The 17,022-nt window shown below is 42.5% G+C and overlaps 1 protein-coding gene across 7 annotated transcripts in view; it reads right to left on the reverse strand.

Moving 5' to 3' along the window:
- Nucleotides 1–16,686, reverse strand: part of TRABD (TraB domain containing) — a 33,380-nt gene extending 16,694 nt beyond the window's left edge. For 2 of the 7 annotated variants that reach the window (XR_015772555.1, XM_005519213.3), the window contains exons 1-4: nt 16,578–16,686; nt 5,190–5,252; nt 2,985–3,063; nt 171–337 (exon numbers count right to left, since the gene is read on the reverse strand). Coding sequence is in view for 6 of the 7 variants with exons in the window: in XM_005519213.3 (XP_005519270.1) it covers nt 171–337; nt 2,985–3,063; nt 5,190–5,213 (270 nt within the window). In the remaining variant the exon portion in view is untranslated. Of the gene's footprint in view, nt 1–170; nt 338–473; nt 666–2,984; nt 3,064–5,189; nt 5,253–13,618; nt 13,636–15,985; nt 16,049–16,577 lie in introns of those variants that run through there. The other 5 variants (XM_088055578.1, XM_014249046.2, XM_014249048.2 and 2 more) reach the window with 5 other exon arrangements.
- Between the last annotated feature and the right edge of the window lie 336 nt (nt 16,687–17,022).

A 17,022-nucleotide genomic window follows, 5' to 3' on the forward strand; every position in this document is an offset into this window, starting at 1 on the left:
GTGTCTGCCTCTGATCCCATAGTGCTGTTAGCCCTCCAACAGCCAACTAGAAAAAATAGAGCCAGAAGGTTCCAGCACAGAACCAAGTCAGAGAGCTGGACTTCATGCTATGTAGAGCTCAGCTGAAACATTATAAAGATGTTGCTGAAGGGCTCACACTGAGTATTTACCTTTACTACATCCTTTTTGCTGCTGTCACTGAAGTGAGCTGTTCCAACCACATACACTTTAGAACCATCCTCAGTGTCAAGCTCAGTCACAGTGCTTGGTAAAGCAGGCCTTTTCTGCCTCTTCTTCAACTTCATCTCCAGGAGAATTTTAAATGCATCTGCATCAGCTATAAATGTAAAGAAAAATAGAAAAGAAAAGCACACATGATACAAAGTGCAGGTAAGTAAGACAGAAAATAAAAATGTCGCCACTAAACAGCAGAGCAGAGCTAAAAGGCCATTGATTTACCACTGTAATCTTACATTCAATTCTGAAGCTACATCATTGAGAGTGCCATCACTGGAGAGGCTGCCTCCAAGCATGGGTCTCAGTCCAGGTATCCTACCCTGTGGACACTGGGACAGGTTGTCCACGCAGTTCAGTAAGGGAAAGAGAGAAGCTGTGTGGCAGGTGAGGTGGACAGAGAAGCAAAGAATACTTAGAAAAGGTTTACACTACATTAGAGAAAAAAAAAAAAAAAAAAGAAAAGAAAAAAGGCATTTTTAAAATTCTAAACCCAAAGTGTTCCATTTTGGGATTCTTATCTATATAAATGATTGCAACACATGGACACTGGTGTGAATATGATGGCAAAGGCACCTGCACATATTGGCATAAATAGGATCCCTACAGCACCAACCTTAGCCTTTTCTGTGATTAACACACCAGGGATCAGTACACAACGGAAAATTAAACCTCAGGAGGTATTTAGGTCAGGAATCAAATCATTCTTCCCTAGGTCCAACAACTATTAAAGATCAAAATGGTACAATGTGAGTTTAGCTTCTCTATGTCAAGCTTGCTGTATGGAGAATAGGAGGATCTATCAACTCCACCACAGTTGCTCGTTAAATGCCAGATAGCTTCATTGACTGAGACAGAGAACCTTTAACTCTACATCAATGGGAAATTAAAGTTGCTTTGAATGAGTAATCTTTAAGCTGTAATGCATCTTAGGAAAAAAAAGGATCAAGCAGGAAAGCAGAGTTTTGTTTCCAACCAACTCTCTTTCTCTGGCAAGCTGCTGCACAAGTTAGCAGAGGTCTCAAGTGGTCTCCAGAAGCCTGGAATAGGATCATAAGCCCAGGGGGAAAAAAAAAAAAGATTAGTGAACAGTTTGTAGGCAGGATGTCAAAGATGCAGATAAATTACAGCTTCCTACCACACATTCATTTTATTAACCTGGTTGAACTGTGTGGCTCTGGCCCCAGTTCTGTCCCACAGATACTAATCTTGTAAGACTTTCTGTAAAAAAAAACAAACCCAAACCAAAAACAAGCAAAAAAAAAACAACCCACCAAATTAAAAGAAAACCAAACAAATAAAAGAGAAAACCCAAACCAAAAAACCAAAAGCAACTCCTCAACATCCCTCTTAGCATTTTAGCAGCATACCACTTCATGGTCAATACCCAAGAACATGGTGTGCTGCAATCAGTACTGTCTGAGCTATGACAATGTTGCTGCCACAACAGCTGGTGATGCTAAGGAGGAGGTATGGAAAACATGACTGAAAAAGGAAGAAGAGGTAAGGCTGTTGCATTTGTAGCATTGTCAGTCACATAATTATAAAAGCAGCCATAGCAGATCAACAAAAAGCCGCCTAAGCAAATATCCCACCTTCTCCTATGGTCAAAAGTGGATGCCTAATGGAGAATATAGTATATGGGAAAGTGTGTCTAATACCTGTCTCAAATACTTTCCTAGCCTAAAGCCATTTATGGCTCAGATTCCCCCAGCTGAAAGTGGTATTTACATATTTGGTAACCCTTAAAGGGTGTAATTACTACTTATTTTTCAAGCTTTCACCTGACACATATATTCAGAATTGGACTGAGTAATGTTTCATGTGAAGAGAAAATGTGGTAACGGTACAGTACCAGATGTTGTAATTTAAGGACATAATTAAGGAAAACATTCTCAGGAGAAGCTATGGTTTTTATTGAACCAACTTCTATATCTGGAGAAAAAAGCAACATAAAAATTTAATCTGCTTCTTTAGGTCTGCATACACCTCCCATAGCTTTAGTCAAGGTTCTGTTTGCTCCCATGAAAGCTGAGATCCCTAGGAGTTATTCAGCAATGCTGCTGTTATACACTAATTTGCCCTAAGGTGGATGAGAGCCATTCTTTGCTGAAAAGCACAATCTGAATGTTCCTATTGTTATAAATGAGCACTGAATACTTAATATCACAACAGCGTATCAATATACATAAAGCAAATCCTAAGAAACTTTTGTGTTTTTCCTCTTAAGAAATGCTTGTCATTATCTGATCCTACCAGTAACAGGTAAGAAAATATACTCTTCCTGGGCTTAACAAGACAGTTTTGGTTGGAATACTTCTATTGCCACATCTCGCAGGCTTGCCAAAACATTTTCATGCTAGCATGGGCAAAAGCATTCCACTTAGGACAACATTGTATCACTAGATGCCAGACTGTCAAAGCAAACACATGCTTATGCATCACTGGCTTAGAAAGCAATAACTGAGCTTAAAATAATAGCTGAGTGTATCTATTAAATCTAAACATATTTACTTTTGAAAGTATGGGATCAGCAAACTGACAATCAGTATGTCATTGCTCTTTCTAAATTTGATTTACACAACTGGGCCTTGAAACAAATAAAGAACAGATTAAATCAGCTATGACTTCATTAGCATCTCCCTTTTTTGCTAACAGTTCTGACCTTTTTAGGTAAGGAAAAGGCAAGGACATTTAGTTTAATACCCTTCCAGTATGGTACACCCTCCCCAGTCAAACCAGAAACATACAGATATTCTGTGATACACTTGATGTTTCCTTTGGGCCATCTTCTGGTGCATCAGAGGACGACATTGGATCTGCAGCAGCCTGTATGAAACAAATTCAAAAGGAGGCTGGGAATTATAATGAAATGTTTTAATACATCTTTTCCTTTGTGAGTTTACTCAGTTTGAGCCTACTGATAATATTCAAGCAAGTAAATAAATTAAGCAGTGTCACAGTTCAAAAACATCTGTGGTTTTACAACTATTTTTTCCTAACTGCCTGAGTATGAGAAAGAACATATTAAAAACTAACTACTTCATGCCTATTTTAAGAGATAATATTTATACCCAACATGGAGTTATAAAATAAATGGGATTCCATATAAAAAACCCCAAATTTATCTCTAACACTACCACAGCACTTTCTGTGTTGAAAACTAAAATGTGCACTGATTATTTTATACCACTTGACTCAACTACCAGTCAGAATTAGTCTGTCAGGAGTCTGACAAAGTTAATCAGTACTCACAAGACTAAGCACATCCATTCTAGAAGAGTAAGGCCAAATATTTGTTGGAATAAGGCAATTACACAATATGTACATCAAATCTTAGAAAGTTCATGTGCGTGGTGACTTTATCCATATCAGAAATCAAAGTCAAAAAGATATAAGGCATCTGCAGAGTTTTGCTTTCTAAAGGAACAGAAGGCAATTGAAAAGATTCCTGAAGACTGACTCTTAGATATTATCCCTGGAAGTATATGACACAGGTCTTTAGCTAACAAAGACCTTTCTTATTTTTAATTAGCCGGCAAGTTTGAAAACTCGTGCACAGAATTCAAACAATTCCAGTCATTCAGCTAATGTCATTCAAGCCAGAGAGGCAGAGCTAGTGCAGAAAAGACTCAGGAGTAAGGGAAAGCTAAATTATAAACTACTTTTAGACAACTACCTTAATTCAAAGTTTTATCAGGATGATTATCGGAAGAATTTGAAATTTCTGAACAACATTAAGTCAAAAAGTTAGAGATGGAACGAGAACCCATCAACTTTTAAGTACTTTCCAAAGAACAGACAATATTGATGAGTCAGGAAGCAGGCAGCCAACATCTGCTGATGGATTGTCAGCTTTTCAGCTAAAATGACTGGCTTATTGACTTTGTACATAACCTGGTAATGTTTAAAGCAAGGCTGTACTAAGCACATCCAGTTGTTAAGAGCTTTCTACAAGAGTAATTATTTTCTTCTTGCATTCCATTATGCTAATCAGGAATTTTGAGAAAATAAATCCTGAGTGTCTTACCGTGGCCCCACTGAAGGCAAGGAAAAATTTATTATACATTTCATGGAGTAAACTCAAAAAGTACAACAGCTTTACAGTGGAAAGCTTAAAATACTCAACAGCAACACATCATCCTTTCACTACATAGCAAAAGTCTGTTCATTGACAACTGCAAACTGCAATTACATTCACAAATCTAATTTACCACCAGCTCAGCTTTCGATCACAACATATGGCTTGACTCTACTGCTTCCATACATTAAGTCTAGTCACAACAATATTTTGGAAAAATTTATCCATCTGTAACACATGGAATTAACCCCGTCGCTTATGCTGACTTCGTCATCACAACATCAGAACACTGCAATGAGCACAGCACTAAGCCACCACATTAGGAATCTGTTGTCTTTTTTTTTATTAACAGGACAAAAGAACTGACATTCTTATACTTCATAGGATAAAAATTTACTGAGTTCCATCTATTATACCAGGAAAAGGTTTTGAGATACACAGATATGAAAGAAGAAGAGAAGGAACGGAAAGGATAGAAAAAGCATCTCAGTTTAATCTGGCAAGGAACTTCAGCCACGTACAATGAGATTATTCATAAATAATCAATTTCTGTAATTTACTTACAAAACCTTTTTCCTCCTAAAGGTTTAATCTCATAGGTTAGACTATTTTATGCAATTCCTCACTTGCAAGTAAGAAAAGACCCATTTTAGCCTTTGCATCTGGAGGGAAAGAGAACCTGAAAAGAACCTAAAGGTATCAAGGAAAATAACACTCAGCTCTCCATACCGTTTTAAAAGGGGTCTCACACTGGCATTCTGAGTCCTAAGACTTTGCAGAACTTGCCCAAGAATGAGTGCAAGAACCTGGCTGATTCAAGTCTTGACCTTCCCTGCAACTGTGCTGAGATAAAAATGTCATCTCCAAATCCTACCTCAGGCTGTTGCTCCTCTTGCATTCCTGCAGTGTAGGCTTATTTTCACCAACCACACAAGAACTGCAAGAAGTAAAAAGAAATGGAAGAGAATTAAAAATTAGTGACATAACCCAGAATATTTGCTCAAGAACTGCCAGGGGAAAAAAAAAAAAGATGTGTCTCTATAGTCTCTAATAAAGGTTGAAGTAATAAAAGCAGCAAACTGAGGAGGCACAAATGTCACCTCTTCAACTCTACTGCTATTAAAAAACCACAACAAACCAACAGCAACTCCTCCAGCAGTAGGTAAAACTAGTCTGTTTCAGTATGATTCTTGAGGTGGCTCTAAAGCCAGAGCGCAGTTTCTGCAACAGCAAAAATCTTGCTCAACTTAATCAATAGTTCTGTCTTGTCCTTATGAACTACATCAAGACAGTTTTTAGACAGATTTTAAGCAAATATCTGTTTCTAGGACTTCACTGCTGCACAGAATAGGAGAGCAGTCACAATCCTAAAATTGGATTGTAGTCATACATATTTGTTTTATCTGCATCATGTGACTACAAATTTATAAATATGCCACGGTTAGAAGATCAGTCAGCTAGTATCTGTGTGACAAACCTGTGAAACTAAGTTTCACTAAACCCTTGGTACATGGTTTCCACTTAGTTTAACAACAGGGATGAAGGAATCTCAAAAGTCCAAAGTTCTCCCTGAAGTTGGCAGAGTGCTGTGATTGGACTTGGGCGGTACTCTGAGGCGATTACACAAGACACTGAATAATGACTAGTGCTCATTCTGCTTATTCTCACTGCCATCCCACTAATATTGAAGCACTCAAAGAAAGTGCTGTTTCTTTACTACAGCATTTTGGGCTACCTCATTTGAACTATTTAATAGTACGTGTGAACATTGTTTCATTTTATTAAATAAAGAAAGAGCAATCCAGAACAACTTATTCATGGAATACATTTGCAGTCCCGCTCTGAGGAGTGGACAGACAAGTTTGGCTCCAGCCCTATGGTCAGGTAAGGCTGGAGAAAAGCTGGCTGGCATCTGGGTAACGGCATGCTTCAGCACACAAATGTAATGGCAAGCCTCCCCCTTCCCCAAGTACAACAGACCCTTGCAGCTGGATTAGTGCTCTGTATTCTGGTTTCTAGAAAGCCATTTTCTTTCTATTTTTGCTTGAAAAAAATAAGTTTCTTTAAAAGAGCATTTGCCTGGGCAGTATGAAGCAAGTGAGTGTAATTCTGTCTACCGGCACATCTCCCTCCATGCAGCAGAGGGACTCCAGGAATTTGTGCCTCCTTGCTGTCCACTGCTCGTGGTCAGCCAGCAAACTTGAGATCACAGCTGCAGGCTTGGTAAGAACAAAGTGGAGCGGCCAAGATCCTGGCTTCTGAACAGTCTCTAGAGCAAAATCCCCATGGAACCCAAGAGAGCCCCACAGTTATGGCCACAGCTCCTGAGCTTCAAGGCAAATACCTCATTAAAACAAACATTAAAAAAACCCCATTAAAACAAAAAAAATACACACTGCACACAGTCCAAGAGGTTCATTAAAACAAGCTATTCAAAACCATGCAAGAAGATTGCACAGACAACATAAGCACTCCAGTGGTTTTGCTACAAGGCACAATGCAATTTTAAAACCAGGACCTTCTTGTCTTCCAAGGAGTCAAGTCAGGGAAACCTGGATGGATGTCAGAGTAAGCTCAAATAGCAGGTGAAGCTGAACTGCTCTTCTGCTTCAGTATTTACACAATTTACAAGTGCTGTGGACAGATCTAAAGCAGCACAGCAGAAGGAAACCCCTGCCTTGAGACCTGCAACCTGACTGGGACACACCAACCCACGGACACTTCACTCCAGACAGTCTGTCAGTTTTGTGGGCTTAAGTAAACTCAACACCTCTTTTTATCCTGTCCTGTCTCTGACAGAAGGGTTTAACTACTTGTTGACTTAGGCAGTAAACTACACTGGAAAGCAGGCTCAGTTTAAAAAAAAATTCTTTTCCTCCTCACTCTACCAAGGCATTTTTAGTTCAGATGATCAAAACAGCTGCACGAAGAACTCCAGCACCAAAACTTGAGGAACAGCATGAAGTGGAGATGCTGAAACCAACTGCCCTCTGAGAAAATACTTGTGCAACTACAGCAGCACTGAGAGAGCACCAATACTCTGATGTTCAGCTCTGGGCTTGGTTCTCAACTGGCTTGTGCGCAAAATACCACTGTGTTCTTTCAGCAGTGAATCAGCTGGCCCTAAATAAAATCTAAAGTTCTAAGCTTCATTAAAGCCTGCTGGCATTTGAAAACTTGTCTGTTATCTACAGAGTGCTCTTCAAAATAATGAACTGCAAGTTTTGTTTAAAGAATAGACTCCTATACAGAAGCACTACATGGTATTTTTTCCCATCAAGTGACATTTTAGAAAACCTCATCCCATTCTCACCACTGACTAAATTATATGTCTGATAGTGGTGGGGATGGGGGAGAGATTTTCTTCGAAGTTTACTCATGTTTACTAGCACCAGTTTTTAACTGACCTTTAGCTTTGGAGAAAACAAGCTGTTTGTTTCTAGCTCCAGCCTCTGCAGGGAATCCATGGAACCATACTTCCATGGCCAGATGAGCGAATGGGCAGCCACAATGACAGGCAAGTCTCTCACTGTTTTCTTCTAGGACAAGTGGGCCCATGAGAATCTCATGAGGTTTGGTAAGTGTAAGGTGCTACACCTGGGTCAGGGCAACCCCCCATCATCAATACAGGCTGGGGATGAAGGCACATGCTGAGAACAGCCCTGCTGAGAACTTGAGGGTGCTGGTGGATGAGAGGCTGGACGTGACCCGGCAATGTGCACTTGCAGCACAGAAAGCCAGGTCTGTCCTGGGCTACGTCCACAGCAGTGTGGGCAGCAGGGAAAGGGAAGTGATTCTGTCCCTCTGCTCTGGTGACACCCCACCTGCAGTGCTGCATCCAGCTCTGGGGTCCCAGCACAGGAAGGACACTGACCTATTGGACTGAGTCCAGAAGAGGCCACCAATATGGTTAGATGGCTAGAGCACCCCTCCTGTAAGGAAAGGCTGAGACAATAGTGGCTGTTCAGCCTGGAAAAGAGAAGGCTTTGGGGTGACCTAACTGCAGCCTTCCAGTACCTGAAAGGAGCCTAAAAAAAACATGGAAAGGGACATTTTACAACAGCTGTAATAACACAACGAGAGGGAATGGCTTCAAACTAAGAGAGTAGATTAGGATTAGATATCCGGAAAAAAATCTTTATTGTGGGGGTGGAGAGGCACTGGAACAGGTTGCCCAAAGATGCTGTGGATGCCCTATCCCTGTGAGAGTTCAAGGCCAATGGAGCTCGGAGCACCCTGTGACAGGTGTTTCTGTCAACTGCAGGAAGGTTGGAATTAGATCTTGAAGATTCCTTCCTACCCAGGAATTCTACGCTTTTGTTTTCAGGTGCTTAGATTACTTAAGTTACACTGGAGGTAAAATTTTCCATGCAGAAGACCTGTCTCTAAACTTACCAGAGTACAAACAAGGCTGGGTACTCAGCTAGCAGCATCCTCCTCATTAGCACGGGCAAAAGTCCATATATTTTGGGAATTAGTCAAATACCTTGGACTCCAGGCTGATCTAGCTAATCCATGTGAAAGACACTATCCTTATACATCTATGTATTCACAGAAGGTATGCGTGTGCTATGATATTTGAAATATAACTGAAGCCTCTGAGAGAAGACTGAATGTACCTTGTTGTTACACAGATAACCAACTGAAGTGCACAAATCTGTATGTACTTCTTTCCACCATGTCCAACAGCAAGAAAAGGGGCCAATTCAGATCAAATTCTGGCAACCATCTGAGCAATTTACATCCATGCATTTCCAAATTTCTTGCAGTTTAATTTTCCAGCCTGTGTTTTGGGCTTTTTTTTTTTTAAGTTTACTTTCCTAAAGAAATTACACAAGGTAATAAGGCATCTTCTTTGTCTGTGTTTGTTCACCCACAGGTGAATTTTAAACAATTTTGGCAAGCAAGGAATTCTCATAGTCATTTAGAGGTGCAACACACAGCAGTGCTCCTCCAGGAGAAAAAGATCACTGAAGATTAGAGGACGTGCATGTGAAAAAGAGGTGGTCAGCAGAACTTGCCAGGGAACAAAAGGAAATTCAATCCCAAGCTGAAAAACCACAGGCAAAAAAATCCTATTCAGACAATTATGTACAGTGTTCTATAATATGTATACTGCAATATCTCATAACCTCAAATTCTACTTACCATGAGATTTGGCATGAACATGTGAAAGCAATCAAATTCCCCTCCTACAGCTACTTCAAAGGCCCTTACAAGAGCCCCTTGTGATATATATCACATACTGAAAATCTCAGACACAACAGTGTACTTCTTTCAGATGCACTGGGAGACACAGCTTTTAGGCACTCATAAAGATGAGAGATTAGGATGTATTTCTGTTCTCTTATCTGCCAGAAGACTGTCTTAATCAGGGATTCATTCTCCTGTTTCAAGTACTACCAAGAAAATTCCTGGAGCTAGAAGAAACAAAGAGGGGTCTGATGCTCCTTATAACCCAGCAAGATGAGGCTTTGCCTCTGAAATTTTCTTGAAAGAACTCCTTGATGGCTGAATCTCCACCTCAAGCACCTTTTTTCCACACAAATGTAATTCTTGTACTGACTGCATCTTTGTTAGTCCGGGGGAGCCTGCCATTCACTAGGCCATTAAAAATAGTTGTTTATATATACATGTGTGAAAAGATGAAGCCCTTTTGTCAACTCTTAAGATACCTGGGCAACCAAAGAGGAATTTTTGAGACCACTGAACAAACTGCATACCTAGAACTTAGCCATTATTCATGTCTAAGCACCTACTTCCTCTCAAGGTCTTCTTTCTCCCACAGCATACACAGGACAGCCATTGCTACTGAGAAAAGTACTGTCAAAGAAGGGCTGTATTTTTCCCATGCACATGAGCATTATTCTCTTTCCCCCAAAATAGCAAGTTCAGAAAGGAACACACAGAAAAAGTTCAACATCATCTAGCAATGCTTACCCTGCACAGAGGCTGGCAAAGCAGAAGTAGGAAGGACTCCCTGCCATGCTACTTCACATTAGCCCTCCAGTTCTCCAATTATAAACCAGCTTTAGTAGCACTTCTTAGCATGAAATCTTCTCATGAACTCATTTTTCATCCTTGATAGCCTTAGTCAACCAAAGTGTTTCGGTTCTAGCTTTGTAATTAGGCACCTGAAACTCTCTTAGCTTGCAGTCTCAAGAACACATGAGGTACATGCATTCACAAATCAGGGCTTCTAGCAGGTTAAAGAACAGAAGGGCTTTCCTGTTTAATTTCAGTGAGGTAATTAACTGAGAAAATTCAAATACCACACATACAATTTGTAACAGTATCCCCCTACAGTAGGGCTAAACTTGTTCCTTTACTGTCTTGTCTAAATTTGCTTCCTTCAGACAGTGATTCAACTGAATCAATAAAAAAGCCCTCAAAAAACCTCTCATGCTCCTACCCACATAACAACATAGTCAACTATTTTTAACAAGATTTTTATTGGATGTTTTCCTCCTTCTGAGCTATACAGAAATTCAGAAGCAGCACTTTGTTTCCTCAACATGTTGACACTGCAAGAGGGAAATAAAAGTTGTCTGTACAATTTGCTCTGTATTTTCTATGTGCTGCACACACATTAGAATAGCTAGTAAAGAAACTGGGAAAGAAGTGCCAAGCTATAGATTGTTCCACCTTTTACTGAAAGAAACGGGCAAAAATTTCTGTGTTTGATCCCCTCAACAAACAAATCCAAATGTACCTATTAGTGCTTTTGATAGCTAAAATGTTCACTAACATTGCAGAAGGTACCCACATCCCCTGGTACTCCAAATGTTAATCCTGTAGCCTCCAAGATAGGATTGTATGTCCCCGTTTTACAAATAAGTAACTGAGGTATACGGATGCTCAAATACATCTACAGATCTGACCTCTGGTAGCTAAACAAGTAGTTAGAAGGCTTGTGGAACTTTCAAAGCATTTCAATTTTGTAATCTGAGTTTTCCTTTGTTTTTAATCATTGGTCCTTCTAGGATCCCCACACACCCCACAGGACAGCACTTCCTCCCAGTAACAAGGCACCACCATTCATCCTTGTTCTTCCAAAGCTGCTGTGGGAAAGACAAGAGATAGGCTAAGGACTGAATCTGAGATCAAGCTGTCAAATAATAAAGTGGCAGTCTTCCAGTGAAAATATAATACATCTCACACAGATCACACTACAGCTGAGCCAAAACTGACCTGAACTATACATAAGCCACAGGAACACACAAAAGACTGTGCCACAAACAGACTTGTGTGGTAGCCCTCTTAACACCAGTATCCCTGGCCAGAACACAGCTTCCTTGGCATGAGTTACAGCAATAAAAATTTACCTGCATCTATGTGCAGTAAGTGTGCTGTGCTCCTTTCATCCTCTAAACCTGCAGTTTCACTAGCAATGGATATTTGATTTAGCGTGTATAACTTGAAGACTTTACATTCCTATTATGCACTGCATAAGCACATCTCCCTTGAATGCTTGAATTGCTGCTACCCTTTATCAGGATCACTTATTTTATGTAAACAAAAGAGGTATATCAGTACCTCAGAAGATACAGACCCAACTTTTCTCCCACTGACAAACTTTTGCACTTTTTACTCAGTCTGAAATACCTTCCATGCATAATATTTAACCTACTAAGAAGGCAAAACCAAAATAACAAATACCCACTTAAGTCTCAGCACCATACTCTGCAACATAAACAGACTATTTAAGGTTGATGAGGCTTTTTCCATACTTACAAACAGAAATCTTACAAATGTTTACAAACAATCATCAGCTCCAAATGGCGTCTACTCTGTTGATAGCCTACTCATACTCAGGATGCATCAGCTGAAACCTGTCTGCCAATTAATGTAACAGCCACAAATTCAGAAATTGGAATGTATTTCAAAATTATCACCAAGGTGACCTACTCTGCATATTGCATGTTATCTCTTTGACACAAACCCACGCCTTTGAAACTCAACTGAGCAACTGGTTCTGTAATCACAAATGGTTGTAGAGCATGGCTCTGGTTTCTCATGACTCAGAAGTTCACAAATTTCAAAATGCATATTTTTACCCTCTGAGCATCAATGAGGTGTTCCTGCAAAATGAACTCTGCAGACATATGCAGCCTAAACTCAGGTACTTGCACACTAGAGTCACCATCCATTTGCATGCTCTGGAAGTTAAAACATAAAAGTCAAGGAAAACTACATTCATTTTGCTTGAAAGGAGGTGTTGAAACATGAGAATATGTGGCCTGGGACACAGAAAACATGTTTATCGGTGAAGGACAAGAAAGCATTCTCACATGCTCTGTGGTTTTATGAAGTTATTGCTATTACACTGACTAGGGCTACTTGATGAAATGAGTAAGTATGAGGTGAATCAGGATGCTAATGCACTGCATTGCAGATTTATGAACAAACATTAGCTCAAATCCTTACTCTTTTAAGAGATTGCAGAGGTTGTAAAGATACTGCTAAATTTATAAACATGGGACAGAAAGACCACAGTGATGTGGCTCAAGTCTGGACAGGCTCTCAGAAACTGTCAGTTTTTTAGAATCTATCCAAGTCACTTTCCTATTGTATTCCAATGTGAATTATGTGAATTCAGCAAAGATGTAGAACCAAAATAATTTATTAGACTTTCCTGTATGCAGCAGCTTGGGGTAAGATACCAGTACATCTCCTCCCTCCAGGCCATGTATATCTATGAACCAAGTGATACTTCTGGTTTTGGAAAACCCTCTGCAAAACACTCTGAAGCAAAACAGAAGGAAAATGGCACAGCTGCTGCATGCGTATGGAGTTCTAGAAGAAGCAGGTTTTACACTCTGCTCATTACCTACAAGCAGCAAGCAAAGGAAATGGGTGAATAAGTTCTGCAGTGTCAATGGCTGCTGAAATATGCAGAAGCTGCATCTCAAAAGTACATTCATTTCTGCTACAAACACTTTGAAATGCAATCCTTATGATGGTAAATTTGGGATTTTAGAGGACAAAATTTTTCCCAGCTGCCAAGCACATTACTTATCAGTAGTGTTCTTCTGCCTGTCCCTTTCATCCTACTCTCCCCAAATATGATAGTGACGCTTGTGAACAAGCTGATCTACTCTTTCAAAATCATTAGGTGAACACAAAGCTAAAAACAGTTACATGACATGGGCCCATCTTCTGGCAACAAGAAACACAGCTCTACTGTGGCAGGGAACTGAAGAAAAACTCCTCAGAGACAAAGCTCCAGGGCAGCAAACTGCAGCCTGCAGTCACAGAAACCCCACGGTAACACTAACAACTCAGTACTATGGACACATTCACAGGAAAGCTGTTCTAATTCCAAGTCCATCCAGCTGTTGCATCACTCATTTCAGCTGTAAGGATTCTGCACCTAAAAAATTCAGCATACATATATTTAAAATTTTTTTTAAAAAAATCTCTATTTCCATCACTATCAGCTGCCCTTCCAAGAAATGAGAAAACCCTCAGCAACTCCTGATCCCAGTTCTTCACACACAGGCCTTCTTTACAGGCTACACTGTAACTGACAGTCTTGCTGTCCTTCTGAAGGGCAGCTACCAGTTGAGCAACATGTGAGATATGCATCCTAGCAAAGCAAGACCAGGATCTCCAGATGCAGTACACAGGTGACTGGACACTTTCTTCAATTTCACCAGCAGTCATGGAATTGTTCAGCTGCAGTGTAGGCTCTTGCTCTCTTTCAAAAGTGTGCACACCCTTCCTGAGATAGACAGCCCAGACAGCCTGAAGGGCTTACCCACTGGAAGACACACTCCCAGAACTCCAGTGTAGTGCTTGACATGCAGGGTCATCAGGACATTTAAATTCTTGCAACATGGACATACTAAGTTCTTGCATCCCTCTGTGATTTCAATCAAAACTGCAAAGCAGGTCAACTAAAGGCAAGGGAGGATAGGAGGAAATAGAAAACAGCTCCTCTACTTTTTAAAAATTATTATTAGAAAAGTAAGTATACAGGAAAAGAACTCATCACTGAGTTCATGCACGTTTTCACACAAATCTATAAATTGTGGTTAATATTAAAGTTTTGTTCCCTTGAGTCCTTTTTAGAAAGGGAGAAAAACACTCACTGCAAAAGTTTTAAGTTCAAATACAGAACCACAATATTAACTAACATGTTGAAACCACCTGAAATTTGAATGACCCTTTAAAGAAACATTCAGTAACTGAAGGTCTGATCTCAAATTCAATCCACAAATGTATTTGCAAATATGTTTCTAATCGAGTAACAACCACTACCAAGAGAATATATAGGTCAGGTTTCGTACTAAATCATCTATGAAAGACAGCCAGTGTCCCGTCTCCTGACAGGACAAGGAGAGCTACAGGACCCTTCTTTCTCACTGGCACTGGCTGGCAAAGCACATGCTGTGATATCACCTCAGACAGACACAGTTACACACCACTCCCATTAAATCTGGGGCACACTTATCTCTGGCCTGCTCTCATTTCTACATTTTCAAAGACTGTCCCAAATCTCTTTCTGCACTTTCCCTGAATAGCAAATAAGGAAAAAGAGGATGCTTTCCAAAAAGTATTATTTTAAAAAAGCACTTGTATAACTCTCCACAAATAGACGCCAATACCACGTGGTTCATTCACAGTTGTGGTGGCAGCAGCAGCAGTGTTTCATCATATTTACCATATGGAAGAAAGAATACACTGAAAAATCAAACTCTTCTAGCACCAAGCTACACAATATCCAAGTCTACATTTAAGACGCCAGAGCGCCAGACACTGTGAGGACTGAAATTTACGATAAGCAACTTAAAACTGAAATTTACAATACAATAGTCAATTCAAGTTACTGAATCTTGAAAGTCTACTGACTGCCACCAACAGCAAGGCACAAACCAGTGCCACAGGCACAACCCAGATTTTTCAATTAATAAACTCGTCTAGCTTAGGATAATTAAATGGACGTGTTTATCCTCTACTGTGTAAGGTCTATCCCCCAATAAAATACAGTAGAGAAACCCCTGGAATCTGTTTGGTTTGGGTTTTCAAATTTTTTTTTGCTTTGTTCTGTTAGCTTTCCAAGAAAGAATACTTCCACCGATGAGATGAACAGTAGTTGCACAGATACACATCTCTACAAAAGGTGAAGTGCCATTCCAGACTCCCTGGGTATTTCTTTTGACTGGTATTGTCACCACCACATCTGCAAAACAGCATCTAACCTGTAACAGACCATCCCGTTCTCTCACTTTTCCAACCCATCAGTTGCAACTTTCTGCCAAGTTTTACCAAAAAAAAAAATAGTCTCTTTCTTTCTTCCTGAAAGGGAGCAAAAATAAACACCTCTGTTGTATGGACATCTGCCCAGGCTATGCCTGTCATACGACTTATGTTCAAGAGCTAGGTTAATTTGAACTATTTTCAGAGGTGAACTCAGAAAAAGCCACGACTGTTTAGAGACCCAAAAAAAAAAAAAAAGAAAAAAAAAAAAGAAAAACTGTGAGTCTCAGCTTTACCGCAGCTCCCCGCCAGAACCAAACAAATCCCACGCTCTTATCATCAAACACCTGGATCAGGAGCGTTGTGCCACGTCCGTGAACCCCCAAACCAGGGAACAGCCGTAACGAGGGAACTGAGGACACGCTTACAAACGGCCCCAAGAGTCGCATTTCCCCACAAGTTTCCTACCCAGCTGCAGTTCCCCGGCCGGCAGGGCAGGGCAGCGCTGGCCTCCTCGCGGAGCGCCCCCGGTAGGCGGCGGGCAGCGGCCTCCCGTCCTCCTCTTGCACCGCGCGGGGCCGAACGCCTCAGTCCGCCCGCTACGAGGCGGAGCTCGCTCGCTCGCCCGCCCGCCGGGAGGCCGCCCCCGCCCGGAGAGGCCCCTCGGCCCCGCTGCCCGCGGGGTCACCGGCGGGGCAGCGCCGGACCAGCCCCGGCTGCAACTCTCTCGCCAGGCCCGGGGAGAGCTTCCAGCAGTGGGAGCCAGTAGGGCCGCCGCCCCCCGGCCACCTCCCTGCCCAAGCAGGCGCTGCCCGGCAGCAGCTCCGGGCCGGCACCTGGAGAGGCAGGGCCGGGTGCGTGCCAAGGGCGAGCAGCGAGGGGACATGGCCGCCCCGCTCGCAGCCCCCTCCCCTCCTGCGGAGCACCGGGAGAACCCCGACACCCCCCATCCGCTTCCCCTTGCACGCACCCGCCGTGACCGGGGTCGGCCCCAGCACGGCCCCGCTGCCCCCAGGCCCGGCGGGACGCGACAGCGCGGCCGCCCCCCGTCCCCGCTGACCTGCCGTGCTGGGCGATGGGAGCGGCGGAGCCGCCGCGGGCCGGGGCGCTGCGGGCGGAGCGGCGCGGGGCGCGTTAGCCGGACAACGTGCTGCAGGAGTCAGCGCGGGGCGGGGCCCCCGCGGGGCACCCTGGGAACTGTAGTCCTCCTCCGCTCCCGGTTGCGCGGCAGCGGGCGGCAGCGGACTACAGCTCCCAGCCCGCGGGGCGCGCTGGTCCCTCCTCCTCCCTCGCTCTCCCCGCGCGGCCGCTCCGCCGGCGGCCGCTCCGCTCTGGCCCGGGTCCGGCTGCCGCTCGGATCTCTGCCGGCGGAAGGGCCGCCAGGGCCTAGCGGGATTTCTGCGGGAACCCCGGAGCGGAGCGTGCGGGGGTGCCGTCAGCGGGTTTCCAAGCGCCTTCAGCTTCCGTGGGGGGCGGGGGTCCTTCTGACAGGGAATTGAGCCACG

Source organism: Pseudopodoces humilis, chromosome 5 (assembly GCF_049639895.1).
Source record: "Pseudopodoces humilis isolate 2021_Gansu_Grassland_sample_001 chromosome 5, ASM4963989v1, whole genome shotgun sequence".
Taxonomy (NCBI): domain Eukaryota; kingdom Metazoa; phylum Chordata; class Aves; order Passeriformes; family Paridae; genus Pseudopodoces; species Pseudopodoces humilis.